This window comes from Anolis sagrei, chromosome Y, assembly GCF_037176765.1.
Source record: "Anolis sagrei isolate rAnoSag1 chromosome Y, rAnoSag1.mat, whole genome shotgun sequence".
Lineage (NCBI taxonomy): Eukaryota > Metazoa > Chordata > Lepidosauria > Squamata > Dactyloidae > Anolis > Anolis sagrei.
The window spans coordinates 66,378,433-66,396,557 of NC_090035.1; the positions used below are offsets into that span (position 1 = coordinate 66,378,433).

At 40.5% G+C, this 18,125-nt stretch overlaps 1 protein-coding gene across 2 annotated transcripts; it reads left to right on the forward strand.

The window, feature by feature from the left end:
- The first annotated feature begins 1,263 nt into the window (after window positions 1–1,263).
- On the forward strand, window positions 1,264–17,288 carry LOC137094692 (electron transfer flavoprotein subunit beta-like). 2 transcript variants are annotated; one of them, XM_067461757.1, is made up of 7 exons: window positions 1,264–1,368; window positions 6,265–6,423; window positions 11,122–11,280; window positions 12,298–12,360; window positions 14,543–14,701; window positions 14,925–15,112; window positions 17,067–17,288. In XM_067461757.1, the coding sequence occupies exons 1-6, from the start codon at window positions 1,282–1,284 to the stop codon at window positions 15,093–15,095; spliced, it is 798 nt and encodes a 265-aa protein (XP_067317858.1). In that variant the 5' UTR covers window positions 1,264–1,281; the 3' UTR covers window positions 15,096–15,112; window positions 17,067–17,288. The 2 variants fall into 2 exon arrangements, with proteins under 2 accessions (XP_067317858.1, XP_067317859.1); XM_067461758.1 differs by having other exon boundaries at window positions 1,269–1,368; window positions 6,249–6,423.
- The last annotated feature ends 837 nt before the right edge of the window (window positions 17,289–18,125 follow it).

Below are 18,125 nucleotides of genomic sequence, written 5' to 3' on the forward strand. Positions count from 1 at the left end.
GATATTCTTGGATATAGGGCTGTGTGGAAGGGCCCACAGTTCAGATTGAACTGCTTTGAACTTGATTTCATGAGTCTACACTGCTATGTAATTCAATTTATTCCGAATTCTAATGTCAATGTTGATTGGGCACTGGGATATAGGGCAGTGTGGGGCCCTTTCTTCACGGCCATATAAAATCCAGATTATCTGTTTTGAAATTGATCATATGGCAGTGTAGAATCATACAATCCAGTACAAAGCAATTAATGCGGTTTACCTGCTTTGATAATCCGGATTATATGGCAGTGTAGAAAAGGCCGCAGACTCAGACTTTGTGCACACAAAGAAAAACCAGACTGATCTGGATTGAAATAAGAAGCTTTTAAAATTTTCTCCCACAAATAAAATAGTAGTTTCATAACTTTTATTTAAATCTAGTTTTGATATGACAGATTCACCAAATATAATAATAAATGTTTATACATTATAATATGTAATACAATTTATTTATTTGCGACATTTATATTCCGCCCTTCTCACCCCGAAGGACTCAGAGCTGCTTACAAGATATATATACACATACAATATATTATATTGTTAGCATAGTACAATATCAGTATTATATATTACTATATTGTACTATACCATTATATTGTAATATTATTAGTAATATTACATGTACTATAAAATATATAATTATAATATCATATTATTAGTAGTATTATATTGTATTTCATTATAATATTATAAATATATGTATATGTATATACAGTATATTATATTGCAATTATAAATATTATTTTTGTGTTAACATTTCAACTGACCTATTTGCACGCTTCTAAACGTCTGAAGACGCACACGCGTGTCACGCTTCTTACCCTTTCACCTACATTCCTGTTTCTCCCCGCTGCAGGGAGGAGGGGAAGCTGCTGAACTCCTATTGGCTCCTTACGGGCAAAGGACGGGGAGGGGGCGTGTCGCAAGGATGCTGAATATTGATTGGCCCAGAATGTATGAAATTTGCATTTCTTTCTCCTTTCCTCCCACTTCAGCGCCTACTTGCGATGCGAGGAGTGGCTAAGGCGACACGTCAATCAGCAACTCAACGCCACCTTTTCTCTCGAGTTGCCCGATTGGCTGTAGAGAAATACGAGCCCGGCTCGTGATTGGGTGCTGCGGGGGAGCACGCGCTCATATCCAAGGACGTCGCTCCGCCCATTCCGCTGTGTATTCTCTTCCTATTGGCTGAGCTTGTGTAGTGGGCGGGGAGATGCGCGCTCCGCCGAGGGGAGAAGGTGAATGAGACACAGAGAGAGGGGCAAGATGGCGGCGGCCGGGATGAGGGCCATGGTGGGAGTGAAGCGAGTCATTGACTACGCTGTGAAGGTGCGCGCGGGGAATTTCTTTACTTTTTGGAGGGGGGGGGTGCCTATTATATATTGTATATTATTATAATTATCATGAATATTACCATTACCTTAAAAACTTTCCTTTCAAAATATGGCACTTCCATTCCAGTTTCATCTCAACAGCAGGCTTTTCGTTCCAGTAGCATTCTCGCCTGACGTTTCGCCTGCATCTATGGCAGGCATCCTCAAAGGTTGTGAGGTCTGTTGGAAACTAGGAAAATGGGGTGTATATATCTGTGGAATGTCCAGGGTGGGAGAAAGAACTCTTGTTTGTTTGAGGTAGGTGTGACTGTTGCAATTGGCCACCTTGATTAGCATTGAATGGCCCAGCAGTTTCAAAGTCTGGCTACTTACTGCCTGTGGGAATCCTTTGTTGAGAGATGATTAGCTGGCTCTGATGGTTTCTTGTCTGGAATTCCCCAGTTTTTGAATGTTGTTCTTTATTTACTGTATTGTTGTTCATTCGTTCAGTTGTTTCCGACTCTTCGTGACCTCATGGACCAGTCCACGCCAGAGCTCCCTGTTGGCCATCACCACCCCCAGCTCCTTCAAGTTCAATCCAGTCACTTCAAAGATACCATCCATCCATCGTGCCCTTGGTCGGCCCCTCTTCCTTTTTCCTTCCTTTTCCCCCAGCATCATTGTCTTCTCTAAGCTTTCCTTTCTTCTCATGATGTGGCCAAAGTACTTCATCTTTGCCTCTAATATCCTTCACTCCAATGAGCAGTCGGGTTTTGTTTCCTGAAGTATGGACTGGTTGAATCTTCTCGTGGTCCAAGGCACTCTCAGAACTTTCCTCCAGCACCACAGTTCAAAAGCATCCATCTTTCTTCGCTCAGCCTTCCCTATAGACCAGCTCTCACATCCGTAAGTGACTACGGTTAATATCACTTACTGGGTAATAGTATAAAAGCTGTACCCAGAAGCTCTGAGCATTACGCTGTTTCCGCTTCGCTCCTTCGGGAGCACTGCTTGCGCAACACAGAACGGAACATAGATATTATAGAAGGAATGTAAGAGTCCTTTAATGGTAAAACTCTAACACTTACCCAAACCTTAAACCTAATCCTAACCCTAATTCTAATCCAAACCCTAAACCTAACCCTAATCCTAACACTTACCCTAAGCCGTATCCTAACCCTTCCCTCCTTTCTATCCTTCCACCAAATGCAACTCCAAGTATATTCCCACCCTCAGTGTGCCACTCTCCCCTTCCCTTATTCACAACCGCCATTGCAGAATGTGCGTAACGCTTGGAGTTTCTGGACCCAGCTATCATACTATCACCATTTACTGTCCTGATTTTGGAGTCAAGAGAGAATGCTTCTGGGACATGGTCATAAAGTCCAAAAAAGTCACAACAACCCTATGCTTATTTCTTTATCATTTCAGAAGCAAGTTGAAATGCATTTAAAAAGAAAAAGTTTTTAAAACTTGGCATTATGTTAAATGTCTTTTGACCAGAAGCTGGCCACTTGTAGTGCCCCTGGTGCCACTGTGAGAAGGTTCTCCATTGTGTATGTGGCAGGGCTCGGGTTGCATTGTAGTAGGTGGTCTGGGGTTTGCTCTTCTTTGCATTCGCATGCTGTGGACTCCACTTTGTGGCCCTGCTTCTTAAGGTTAGCTCTGAATCTCATGCTGCCAAAGCGCAGCCTGTTTAGCGCATGCCAGCTCACCCAATTTTCTGTGTGCCCAGGAACTCTTAAGATCGACAGGAGAGGCCTTGCTCTTGGTCCCACCATTCTTGCAAACGCGACTGGTGGAGATGAGACACAGGGCTCTCTCAGTGGTGGCCCCTTTCCTGTGGAATTTTCTACCCAGTGACATTAGGTTGGCCCCTACCTCTTATCCTTTAGAGTGAAAAACAAAAAAGAAAAAAAGAAAAACAGCTTCTGTAGGCCAAGGCTTGTTAAACATTTTCCACTCGCAACCCCTTTCCCTCCAAGAATACACCCATATGCCAAGTATATAGGTACAGTAGAGTCTCGCTTATCCAACATAAACAGGCTGGCAGAATGTTGGATAAGCAACAATGTTGGATAATAAGGAGGGATTAAGGAAAAGCCTATTAAATATCAAATTACATTATAATTTTACAAATTAAGCACCAAAACATGTTTTACAACAAATTGTCAGAAAAAAGCAGTTCAATACATGATAATTACTGTGTTTATTAATTTAGCCCCAAAATATTGCAATGTATTGAAAGAGCTGTGGATCTGGGCAAGAGACAGATTGCATTGGATAATACAGGACATTGGATGAGTGAAGGTTGGATAAGCAAGACTCTACTGTATAAAGAACAAACATTTTTACTGATGATAAATCAGCATTTGCAAGACTTGCTAAACAGGATGTTTTTCTATTTTTGTGGAGTACATCTGAATCCTTTACTGCAGATTCCACTGTAAATGTGGTATGTGATTGCGTTGCGTAAATGGGTGGTGTCCAGAAACCTTTTATTATTAAAACTTTTGTGACTCCAACATTGAGCAAAGGGAACCCCACTTGCGGTCAAGATCAGTTTCAGATACAGTGCTGTAGGCTATTTTTTACAGAAAACATTTGTTGGCCCCTTCTACACTTCCATATAATCCACATTACCTGCTTTGAACTGAATCATCTGAGTTTACACTGCCATATAATCCAGTTTAAATCAGATAATCTGGATTTTATATGGCAATGTAGAAGGGGCCCTTGAGTATTCCTTGCTTAAGGAAATCCTAGGTGGACCCCATAAACCAACATAAAGACACATGAACATTAGGAAAAGAAATTGTCTCTTTTGCGTTACCAAGCCAGATCCAGTTCCATCTGGCTCAATGATTGTCAACTCTGCCTGGTGGCGGCTCTCCAGGTTTAAGAGTGTTTCTGAGACCCTATCTGAAGACCTCTCAGACCCCTTCCACACAATCCACATCTCTTTTGCTGAGGTGTTCCTGCGCGTATCTCTCTTGATCTTAGGAAGCTGTTTCTTGATTTAAGCCATTGGCATGCTGACTGATATCTGAACAGGGGATGGGCCAAAGATGTCAATGTCTTGGTCCTTTCATTATTTGCTGCTACTTCCCAGTGGATGTCAGGTGGCGCAATACTAGCTAAACAGTATAATTTCTCCAGTGTTGTGGGGTGTAGACATCCTGTGATGTCCTGTGTCTCATTAAGAGCCACATCCACTGTTTTAACATGGTGAGATGTGTTCCACACTGGGCATACATATTTAGCACAGAGTAGCAAAATGCAAGGACAGATGTCTTCACTGTATCTGGTTGCGATCCCCGGGTTGTGCCTCTCAGCTTTCGTGAGTCACCTACATACAAACAAACTAACGAACAGCTGGTTTTTCTTGTTGCTCTTCCTCTCAAGTACTAAGCAGACCTGTCCTCGATTAGCTTAGGCCCCTTTTACACTGCCATATAAAAACCAGAATATCTGCTATGAACTTGATTATATGGCAGTATAGACTCATATAATCAAAACCTGGATATGGGACCAAGCTATTCAAGGCAACAATTTAGAATGAGACCCAATTTGTGTCAATGACAATGGACTGACCTGGACTATGATTTCAAATCTGTGTTGTTTAAGCAACGTTTTAGTAATGTTAAAACATTAACTAATTGTTTTTATTGTTTTTAATCATTTATTACTGTTGTTGGCATTGAATGAATTCTTGTTGTGAAGCCACTGTGAGTCCTCCTCGGGGGGTGAGAAGGACGGGATACAAATATGCAAAATAAATAAATATGTTTACATGTTTCATTTTTTCCCTGTCTAAATATAGCATCTTATATTTACCCCTGTTGGAATCCATTTTGTTTGTTTGGTAAAAATTGTCCAATCAGCTATATGTACCTTTCTGTACTGCCCTGTTATCATAGGCTATGATATAGCATGTTCATTCTTTCAGATTGCAGTTGCTACTGAGGACAGCATTTAATCTTGGCTCTTCCTTGTGCAAACAGCTTCCACCCTGCCCTTTAACCCATAAACCTCAAAGAAGTCTAGATGGTAGGAGTTGATGATTACCATCTCAAAAAGATTGTCTTGCATGGTGCAGACCATTAATCATTAGTTTAATGTGGCTATTCCTCAAATAATCTAACCTCTGAGATAGAAGCTTCATATTGCAGTATTTTTGTGCTTCTGCAACCCTTCTTCTGTCCGTATCTTTTGTTTAGGAGTTTGTTTGTTGTTGTTTTTTTGCAGCATCAACAACCCAAACTTTTTGAGTAGCAGAAATGTGTTTGTAGTGATACAATAAAGCATGAGCAGGGAAAAGGACAGAATTCTAATCAAATTAATAGCCATGTGTACGTCCTTACAGTAGATCACTGCTTCTTAAACATTGGGCCCCAACTCTACATAGTCATTGGACTGAATCCCTAGCAATGGAAATGCACTGAGTAGTTTGGGTAACTCACACTCTCAGACGAAGGCAAAGGGGAAACCCTCTTTGAACAAAGAAAACCCTATTTCTTGGTTTACTTTAGGGGTGTTATAAGAAATTACATGAAACCAAAAAACAAGGTATAACCTGAGTTATTAGTCCTCTTCTCTACTGAAGTGTGTCTACTAATGTACCCGTACTTTCGGGCTGATAATGGCCAGATCCAATAGTTAGTTTGAACAAGAGTAGATCCATTTAAACATTCCCTGAGTGGAAAATAAACATTCCTGTGATTCCCACTGATTCAGTGGATGTGTTCAAGTAGGGACTGAGATTAGTGGATTAAGACCTATGTGCTTTTGATGCTGTGCTCAGTTACTAGATTGCTGTCCCCAAAAGAAGACTAGATATTGACTGTAAGAGGACATTCCCCAGTTCTGAATTTTCCTGGACTCTTTTCCTCACAGACTACTGCTCTTGCAGGTGCGGGTGAAGCCAGACAAGACGGGTGTGGTGACGGATGGGGTGAAACATTCCATGAACCCTTTCTGTGAGATCGCTGTGGAGGAGGCTGTTCGTCTCAAGGAGAAGAAGCTTGTCTCTGAAGTGATTGCTGTAAGCTGTGGTCCACAGCAGTGCCAGGTGAGATGGTGGTCAGATATTGAGCAGTGGACAAAAAATCCACCTTGAACAAGAGAAGCCTGTTACTAGAACATGTATCTGGGTTTCTGTAGTTCTTTTTTAACAACCCTGTTCACAAGAAATCAAACCTCAATTCCATCCTTACTTCTATCACAAATTGTTCTCCAAATACTTTTCTGTGCTGTCTGAATCTCCAGAATCTTGATCAAAAAGGGATGTTGGAAGCTGGAGAATAATTCTCCAGCATGATAAAGTTCAGGGTGTTGTGTTTGTGTTATTCTACAATGTACCTCAGTTTATTTTGGGAAGGTGGCTACCTGCCTTGTCACAATAAGCTCATAAGGAGGTTCAGTACACATGTGTCACATCTCTAAAGATCCTGTCTACTAGGCCTGGGTAACAACGGAAAAAATTGTTTCTAAAATCGATTCGTTTTTTGGGGGGTTTTGCGTTTTGTTATTTAAAATAATTACAAAATTTTCCTTTTAAAAAGTTCAATATTTACGAAATTTCGTAAATGTGAAAAAAATTACAAAACATTAACGAATCGATTTCCGAAACAATAACGAATCGATTAGTTAATGGCGGATGTGACCGCGAAATACGCTAAAAAACCGCCAAAAACTTCTGAAGCTTCCCTCTCCCTCTGTTGTTGACTGTTGGTGTGATATTATAATTTTTTTTCACTAATTAAACAAAAAACTCGCCCCAGATATGCGGAAATAATAACGAAACGACCTCAGAACAATAACGAAACGAATACAATAACGAAATACGAAGCATTTACAAAACGTGTTTAAAAATTCGTTTTTTTAAAAAATTGCTCCAGAATGGTTCGTTATCGTTTTGTAATTAAAAAAAATAACGAATTATTAACGAATTACGAATTAACGAAACGAAACTGCCCAGCCCTACTGTCTACATTTTCAGGCAGCATAAGTTAAAATGTATCCAATAACACAGAATACACAGGAGCCAGATTTACATGTACTTGGACCAGTATCAAGTATAGCATCCAAGTCATGCTAAAACCCAGACCTTTATTATCAATCAGATGCTACAAAAGAGCTCCAAATCTTCCTCCAGCTTCTCTTATAGATTGGTACCACAGCTCCTCTTTGTCTATCTGCCAGTTTGTTGAATGTCTTGCACTCAAAATAAATTATTGTAAACAAAGCACATGGATTTGAACAGACAGGAATGGCGTTGGGTTAACTGCTGTTTAGGAAGCTGTTGACCACCAGGTGGCAGCAGGTTTGCACAAGTTGCTGAGTGAGATAACTGTCCTTTGCATACATCACTATATCTCTTCCAGAGGTTGGATATTCATTTCTGGAGCAGTTTGACTTTTGCAACTTGTTCAAGGCAGGACCTAGATTGCAGGTATCTGCGTTAGAGCGTGATTTGTGTGTTTGAAGTTAGACATGCAACAAAACTTTGGATAGTTAAGATTTCCATACAGGCCAAACAGCTAGACCTAGGTCAGACATGGAAAGACTTGAAGCATGGGCATTTACTTTGTATTTTTATATATATTATTTGAACTCTGAGATGGGTTGCTACGTCTGGTATACATCAGTCATGCACTGGGATAATTGCATATACATTCCCATTTTTGCATCTGTGGGTCCTTCCACACTGCCCCTGTATCCCAGGATATGATCCCAGGTTATCTGTATATTCCAGTTTAAAGTAGATAATCTGGGACCAGTTCTTTGGATAAAGGGCAGTGTGGAAGGGCCCTTAAGTTACTCTTGAGCAGAAATTCAAATAATCTACTAGAGGGGAGGAGAATTCCTATGGTGGTTACTAAATAATTCAGGCTAAATCTAGTATGCATCCCAGTGAGAGTCAACCCACTGAAGCCAGTGTTAATTAAATAGTTATGTCCACTCCTGTTAACACTAAGTAGGCTTTAGTCCAAGGGGTTGTGCTCCATTAGTTTGCTGACTTATGTAGGCACTACTGTACTTTAGCTTATCCCTGTATTAGGAATTCACTCAAATTTAGATGAGAAAATGGCTCTCATATCATTGCTAGAAAAGATAATTTGTCGGTTGTGTGTGAGAGAGAGAGTGAATGCATGCTGGGATTTTTAAAATATCAATTGACCATGCAATTATGTGCAGACTTGGTCAGTAGTAAGTTTTCTGTTCAGTGGTGATTACTCCTAGGGAGAATGTGCACGATTTCAAAGAAGAGAAGGCTGAGAAGAGATATGATACCCATGTATAAATATGTGAAAGGAAGCCACAGGGAGGAGGGAGCAAGCTTGTTTTCTGCTTCCCTGGAGACTAGGATGCGAAACAATGGCTTCAAACTACAAGAAAGGAGATTCCATCTGAACATGAGGAAGAACTTCCTGATTGTGAGAGCTGTTTACCAGCGGAACTCTCAGAGTGTGGTAGAGGCTCCTTCTTTGGAAGCTTTTAAACAGAGGCTGGATGGCCAGCTGTCAGGGGTGATTTGAATGCAATATTCCTGCTTCTTGGCAGGGGGTTGGACTGGATGGCCCATGAGGTCTCTTCCAACTCTTTGATTCTATGAAACTGAATGAGTTTTTTGACTGGGCAGATTTGGAAACTGCATCGCACATAACCAGATGTAGCACTCTTTATTGGTATCCTCCATAGGATCCCCAAAAGTGTCATTGGTGGAAGGAGACACACAGAAGGTGAACTATTTTACATGCGTGTGACCGTATGCAAGAATGTATAATCTGCTCCAGCCTCACAAAGTAACGGATCCAAATATACTACCTCTATGCCTTTTCCCTCTCCCCTCAATCTCCACAGACCTGGCTGTATTCTGTTTTCTGTCAGATTCAGCTTTCTGACAGTTCCATAGTCACCATCTATTTTCTGCACTGCTGCTCCCGCTTCCTGGTGACCTTCACTTGCTGGCTTATTTTGCCAATCCTTTTTTTGCAGCCCTCTCCTAGCAGCAGTCCACTGACAATCTTCATCCTCAGAAAAAAAAATAAAGAGAAGACAAAGATCAGAGTTCCCTTCTTTCTCACTGCCAGTTTCTACCTCCGGCTGTAGAAGGAAGCCAAATGGGGCAGAGATATGTGTATTGCTGCTAACTCAGCAGCTGCCATACATCTTGTGTATGTGCACATGAAGTGTGCTAGTGCCTTGGCTGTGTTCCCAGTAGAGCAGGAATCCCTTTTCCCATAGAAGTGGTTACTGCCTGTTATTAACGAAGTTGAGAAAGCAGCATCTGTTTTAGTTTTATTACTTGTCTTGTATGGGGCTAGGTGAGCATTCAATATGAGTGACTTTCCAATCTATTGACAAAGAAGTATATGAAGTAGGCTTGTAATTTATTTACCTGTGTGCCTCCCATCAATTGTTGCTCTATGATTCCAGGTTGCTTAAGAACAGAAATATTTCCTAAGCATCAGATTTTTTTTTTGGTTTGCAGTTGAATAAATAGATCTGAAATGAGATGGAGGAATTGGTCTAAATACAGCTAATACTGCAAATATACTGCTTTTCTGTCTGTGATACTCCACTGCAATTCCTAAGAGGAAAGAATTGGGGTTGGGTCCTGAGATTACATTCTTCACATTCCCTAAATAGTCTTTACTCCCCTCCTCTCTTTCAGCTTTCTGGTGAAACCTCTCCACAAACAATTTGACAGAATAAATTTGCCATAGCAACTCGCAGATATTGAATAGTCTTTAAGATGTTCTGAGGTATTAATATAAAACTTAAAGCATCCTGATATAGTGATGATGTGGTGAGATATATATTCATGTTCTTGTTTACGTGCAAAATGAACTAGGTTACTTTGGATAAGACATGAACTGTCACCTCATAAAATGTGGTTGCTCTATATGTGTTGGCTTGATAATTTTAGCCCAAGCATGCAATATGACAAATTGTAAGAAAGAAAATGACCCTCCTTTTACATATGAGGATTCGGAAACTGCCAGACAGATTGCCCAAGTACTGAGGTCTACTGAAGGGGACCCTATTTATGCTCCACCCATGGGATCACTAGGGTGTATGAGCATATGCCTTCCTTATGGTGACAGCCTTCTCAGTTGTGGCTCCCCGATTGTGGAGTGTCTCACAACCCCTTGGAGGCTCAGGTGCTGATAACAGTCGTTATGTTCCAGTACTAGGCTTTTTATTAAATTGATTTGCTCTTAAATATGTATGCACATAGTTTTAAATTGCCTCATTCTGTTTAACCTGTTAAATTGGTTAATTTGTCTCCAGTCTGCGTAAATTATTTTAAGTAGTTTTAAACTGCTTAAATTGATTTTACTTGCATGTTGCCCCACGATCCCATGATATATGACAGGATATAAATGATACAGGGCAGTGTATAAATATTTTAATTAATAATAATTGATGGTGACAAAGATACTGATAGAGGAGAGATGTCTGAGAAGCAGTAGAGAATAAAGTTGGCCAAAATCCAACATGACAGCATTATTAAGATTTTTGGCTTCTCCTTCTGTAGCCCTCTAAGACGAAAAATTGATCTGGAGGATTCCTCCTCCCATGAGCAATTGTTAAGGATTTTCAAATGTGGGGACCATTGGGAGGGTATCCATCCCCATACTTTCACCTATGGAAACAGCTTTTGTGGGTGCAATGGTAGCATTGGACCATGATTTCTTTGTTTGAGCTTCTGTAGGTGTGGAAGAAAAAATGTTTCTTTCAACAATCATTGTTCCCTTAGGAGACAATCCGCACAGCTCTTGCAATGGGGGCCGACCGAGGGGTACATGTGGAGATTCCTGCAAAGGATTATGAGAGTCTTGGCCCCTTCCAGGTTTCAAAGATCTTAGCTGCGTTGGCCAAGAAGGAAAGTGTTAACCTTCTGCTGCTTGGCAAACAGGTGAGCAAAACTGAAGGGTGTGTATGTGTGTGTGTCTTTTTGCATAGACACAACATTGCAGCATGGAGTGCAATTTATACTGTCAATGTTAATCTCTTTCTGAATCTGGGGCTTCATTGAAAGAGGAATTTGGAAGCCATTGAGTTTTCGGAGATGATTAAAGGCCAAAGGTGATATCTTGTTAAATTCTAATCTCAGCATTTTCCTTTTAATGGGTAGAATAATTATCAGTCTGGTCAGGGATAGTGATTGAGGTCACTCAGGATTGCAGTTGAGCTGAGTGGGTCATGTATAGATACTCTTGTTTCCAGTATGAGGAGGTTAGCATGGCAATAGAGGCAGGGAGTCCCTTACTCAGCAGAGGGATGCAGGGGATAGCTATGCCAAAGTCAAGAAAAGCAAAATCAAAGAGGTTTTAGGCTGAAGAGATTATAAGTCTGGTTTGCAAATAGCAATTTGCTCACAAAATGCCCTGATGGAAGCTGATCCAAATAGTTTTTATTGAGGACACCAGACAGCCCTGCTAAGCTTGAAAGTCGTTGATAGAAGTAATAGCTAAACTTCAGATTATTATTTTCTGTCACCTCCACATCACCCATAGCTTTTGGATCTAAATGATGCATAATCCTGGCTTTTATGGGCTGGTACTTGCTGAAAGGTTACTGTACTTATTCCATGTGCTGAAAACTTACCAAGTTTAGAACAAAGGGGTCAAGGGAGGCATTTTTTTTATCAACAAGAGACCAAACTCACATTCTCCTTTAGCGGACAGTGCACTTCCCTGATAATGTGTTCAGTATAACCAGCGCATTCCGTCCAACACCCTCCAGTTGCAGTTGTTGAAAAATCCAGTCTGCTTAGGCCAAACCTAGTAGGTGCAGAGTGGTAGGAATTGCTCACAGAGCATGCAATCCTGGCATGAATTTATTTCTGGGGAAAGAGTCCAGCTATGGAAACTGGAACATAATTGCACTTCCTTGTTCTTTTGTATGACTTCCATTTTGTTTGCTTTTCCAGGCCATTGACGATGACTGTAACCAGACAGGACAAATGACAGCAGCATTTCTTGACTGGCCTCAGGTACCATGTGGCAGAATTAGGAGGGATGTTGGGTGAATGAGTAACAGAAAATTGTGGGTAGGGGTGAGAAAACTTCATTCCTCAAGTTTGATAGTGTATACGAGTACAGGGAACTTGTAGACTGAATGGTAGACAGATCTTGCATATGTTTTATTTGTGGTCTGTTTTATTGCAAGATGGTTAAGACTATCTGGAAGACCATATCCCTTCATATTACCCTCCATGGGCCCCGCGATCATCAGGAGAGGCCCATCTCTCTGTTCCACCACATGTGAGGGCCTTTTTGGTGGCTGCTGTTAGCCTCTGGTACATCTTTCCAGGGGAGGCTAGCATAATAATCTTTATCATCATCATCATCTTTATTTATATCCTGTACCTATCTCCCCGAGGGGACTCAGGGCAGTTTCCAATAAAAGAATAGCAAACATTCAATGCTGTAAGAAACCAGCAAAAACAAATAAACAACCCAACCAAATCCTAGAAATAAATCCACATATAACACAAAATTATAGCACATAATCAAAAATTAAATAATAACATAACTAATCAATTACTTCACATCTAATATTAAAATACAATCAAGCTAAATCTAAAAATACATTTTAAATTATTAAAATTTTATGCAGCATAGTTCCCTCCTTCTGTCTGCAAACAAAACCCTTTTTCTTTTGACAGGCTTTTAATACAGAATATTTTCCAAGGAATGGGTTAAGGGACGTGTATTTTTTAAAAAAAAATACTTTGCATCTTTTTATTTGCATTTTGGTCTTTTTAGTGTATATCTAAACTGTTTTGTGCTGTGATTAGTTTAATTCTACAGTAATGTTTATTTTCATACATGTAACTGGTTTTTTTTATTTATTGTAAGACAGTTTTGGGAGAAAGGCAGGAAATACAGAATTAAATAGTATAATTCTTCATTCAGTGTGAAATACTGTTATTCTATTGGCTTTAAAGTTGTGTTATTTTTAGTGTATTTTTGGCATGATCTACCTGATAGAAGTAAACTGTTCTGCCTTATTTTAGAGGACTCCTTTGGTCTAACTGTCATAGGGTATAACATAACATGAACCGTCTGTTTTGTTTGGTTCTATCAGATTTTTTTCCTGTTTTGGTCACCAGTTAATAACCTAATTAACGTGCAGATGAAATTCTGGAGTGGCTGGGTGGGAAATGACCCATTGAAATCTTATTAACCCAAAGTCGCCAAGCTAATAGAGAGATGGAGCACACACTCCTGGCTGCTTGACAATAGTTCCAAGAGTATGTGAAATGCACAGTTTTCAAGTGATTCAGTGGCAAGCTGCCTGTTCCCTGAGGTCACATGTCACCTTGGCTCCACTGTTGCTGTTGCCACGCTTCCCCATAATGGAGATGAATGGCATGCCGCTGTTTTGGTACTGTTGTGACTACATTAAACAGACAGGATAGGCTAGTCATGAGGTCACCTGGTTCCTAAATAAAAGCAATCCCCAAGTTACAAACATATGACTTACAAAGTATTCATAGTTAAGAACTGTTGAGACATCAGGAAGTGAGAGAAATCTACCTCTATGAAGGGGAATTCACATCTGGAAGAGTTATCATGTGAAAAAAAAATGTGTCTCCATTGAAGCTTTATCACCACTCCTTATTTGCACAAGTAGCCAATTTTTTCAAAATCCAATTATCACAGGGACAGAAAGTGAGGTGAAATCTTTTGAGCAGGACCACAAAGAGCAAAACAAAGACCACAAGGCTGTTCACCCTTCCCTATGCTACCCAAGCCAAACTATACATCTATTTGGTTCGAGTTACACTTGAAAATATTCTGGCTTACATACCTGCTCTGATTTACATACACATTTAGCTTAAGAGCAAACCTACAGAATCTGCCTTGTTCATAACTTGGGGACTGCCTGTATGTCAGATTTTCTACCAGTTTCACATCAAATGTGACATTTATGCAGTGAGATCTGTCAGTAGTCATTTCATTATCCAAGAGCAAAAGGCAGGGTATCACACTTCATAATCCCATCTCCTGAAGTGTAAATTAACTCCAGCTGTTTCAAATCTGCCAGTGAATTTTGAAATGTGTGTTCAGCATATCTGTTTACAAAATTTTAGTTTGCAGTATTTTTATTCATATATGTAATGTTTGTCCTACTCTGAACTTAGCAGCCTTTTTCTCCCATTTGCACAGGGGACATTTGCCTCTGAAGTAACGGTGGATGGGGACTGGCTGAAGGTTGAGCGTGAAATTGATGGGGGGCTGGAAACGGTGCGCCTGAAGCTGCCTGTGGTGGTGACTGCTGACCTACGACTCAATGAGCCACGCTATGCCACCTTACCCAATATCATGGTATGCCCTGACCCAGCCTTCGACAACACAATGAAAGGACACAGTTAGTCATGGTGGCAGTAAAGCACTCCTCTGAGCTAGTATAGGTTTCTCGCAACAGAAAAATTTGCGCAGAAGCCTTGAATTATCAAGCTGATTTTTTTTAGCAAGGATTGATGATAAACTTGGTTCTAACAGTTTTTTCATGTGTGTCCTGTTTTTCTCCTTGCCCTTTCCCTCCCAGAAAGCTAAAAAGAAGAAGATTGAAGTGGTCAAACCATCAGATCTTGGTGTGGACCTTACGTCACGAGTGAAAACTCTAAATGTGGAGGACCCTCCACAGCGCAGTGCTGGAGTCAAGGTGGAGACAGTGGATGATCTGGTTGCAAAGCTCAAAGAGAGTGGGCGAATATGAGCCCTCATGACATTTTGGTAAGGAGGACATGTGTGTTAAGTCTGTCATATTATGTAGTCTTTACTGCTTTCATAATAAATTCCGAGAGATGCTAAATGATGAAAGGTGTGAAAGATAAGCAAATGTACATACATGTAGCTTTGTAGGTGTTCTCTTCATACTCCATGGAATTTGTAAAGGACTGCAGAGCACATTATTTTCCCATGTACTTTGTAGATTTCACTGGGCAAAGTCTTCTGGCATGTTGTGCTTTAAGGTGGAAAATTCTGTCCCTTGCTCCAACCTCTGAACCCATTTTAGAAATTTATTATGATCTAGTTTAAAGTCAAGATAGGTCTAGGGCTTTACAAAAAGAGGTAGAAACGGCCCTCCATATCCACAGATTTTCCCATTCTTAACTTGAAAATATCTTTTAAAAATCTGAAAAGCAAACCTTGATTTTGCTATTTTATATAAACAACAATTGTATATTTGGGACATGAGCATCCATGGATTTTTGTTTCCATGAAAAGGAGTCCTTGAACCAAACAACAGCGGATATCAAGAGACCATTGTAGATGCTTGTTCTCAAAACAGACAGTTCTTTTATGTTATTTTAAGAAATATCTCTTGATTTACATTCCTAGCTGCCTTGTACAAAAAGTCATCATAAAATAACAATCCCTCATTTTAACCCATTCTTTCCTGAAAAAAGCTTCCTGTTATGAGGTGGCTAATATTATCATAGGAAAAAGTATCTGTACAACATACTTGTACAAGAGCTTAGTTAATACTTGTACAAGAGCCTAATTAATAAAGACCCCAAATTAATAAGAACATCAGCCCTGGCGGAACATCCATGTTTTTAGTTCTTTACAGAAAGTAGATAGGGTGGGCGCCAATCTGATCTCCCTGGGGAGAGAGTTCCAGAGCTGGAGGGGGGCACCACTGAGAAGGCCCTCTCCCTTGTCCCCACCAGCCGTGCTTGTGATGGGGGCGGGAGCAAGAGAAGAGCCTCCCAGAAGATCTTAAGAGCCCATACAGGTTCATAGGGGAAGATGCATTCACGAAGATAGGCAGGACCCGAACCGTTTAGGGCTTTGTAGGTAATTATCTGCACCTTGAATTGGGACGGAAGCTTATCAGCAGCAAATAGAGCTGTTTTAACAGGTGGGTTGACCACTTCCTGTAATTCGCTCCAGTTAACAGTCTGGCCGCTGACCTTTGTACCAACTGCAGTTTCTGGGCTGTCTTCAAAGGCAGCCCCACGTAGAGCGCATTACAGTAATCCAATCTGGAGGTAACTAAGGCATGGACCACCATGGCCAACAAACATGTAATGACATAATGGCTGCCTTTCTTACAAGGGACAAATTATTGATGCATAGATGAGTGAATATGTTGAACTACAGCTTGTGTGTGTGTGCGTGTCTGTCTGTAGTATTCAGACGGAATGAATATATAGTAGTACGTCTATGTGTAGAGCAAAAAAGCATGACTGCTTCACTGCTCATGTTGAAAGAATACCCGAAAATAGAAATACATTTGATCTTGTCAGCTATGTTTGGCTACTGACAAAAAATTTGAAGGTTGTGAAATTGGTTGGTATGTGCAAGCATCATTTCTAGAAGACTATACTTTTTTTTCTTAGTTTACTATTGTTAGAAATATTCTTTAGCAGTTTGCTGTGCAATTATGAGATCATGTTTCTAGCCTGTTTCAAATGTATTTAAGATGGTTTGAAAAATACAGTGTCTGAACCAAACCAGAATGTTATTAGCGGTAATAACCCTGAACTGGGACTGAACTCAACATTTTACTAATCCAACTCCCAAATGTATAGAATTCCTTTTTATTATAAAATACCTATAATCATGGGCTTACCTTCTAGTGTCCTTGTGAATCAGTGACAGTAGAACCTATACCTGGCATTCCTCTGTCAGGTGCTATTCGTATAAGAGGCATAAAAGACCCATTCTTTTTATATTTCAGCCTTCCTTGGAGCTGCTGCTGGTCTGCTGCTGTTGAGGGAGCTTTGGCCTCGTGAGGCCCATCTTCCTGCCTCTTGGAGAACTAACTGATCAGTCCTCCTGGGATCGTAACCATGCTGCCTTCCAGCCCAGCTGCCCGCCAAAGACAGCTGAATGAGAATTTAATTCTATTTTCTGTACTAATGATGGGTCGGTTTGCAATAAATGTCGTCTGATCTTTGGAGGTGCTTCGAGCAAGTGTCATGTTGCTGCTGTTTCTTTGCATTCCCAATTAATTGCTTCACTCCTCCTGCGGTAAATGATTTGCCCTGGGCATCCCGAGTGGTATATTTTGCTTTAATGGGCCGTGCTTTGTAGAAGTAGTGTCTTGAACAGCTCATCTCCTTTTGCAAATCATAGTTGGAGGCTACCTTTTCTCTGTTAAATTGCTTCAGGAGTCACAGGCAATGTACATTTAGGCCCAATATGAGGTTCTTGTTGGGCATTCAGAGGGGGAGCTGATGTGGGGCTCTGTTTCCCTCTCTGTCAACACTTCTGTAAAGAAATATGTATTAAAGAACATTCTACAAGCTGCCTTCTATTGCTTGCTGCCAGCAGTTCAGGCATATGAAAGAGGAGGTCACAATCTGAAAGTTTATGCTATATTAAAAGTGGTCTCAGAGGTGCTACTGGACACGGTCCTTAAATAATCATAACTGGAGAATGGCATAGTTCTCCTAATATTTAATTACTAGCTATTACCATGATAAAGGCATAGTTCACACAGCCAGCAGGTGAGGTAAGAGGTGGTAAAACTCAAATTTGATGGTACCACTATGGATTAAACGTATCCTGTTCCCCCAAAAGTAAGACCTAACTAGAAAATAAGCCCTAGAATGATTTTTGAGGATGCTCATAATATAAGCCCTACCCCTATAATAAGCCCCAGTTAAGATCATCATCCAGACTGATGCATTTACTGGTAGTATATCTGTTGCAACACACGATGGACATCTTGAATCATAATATTAAAAATAATCCTGGAGTGGGGTGAGTTTACATCTGTCAGCTCCAGCTTCCA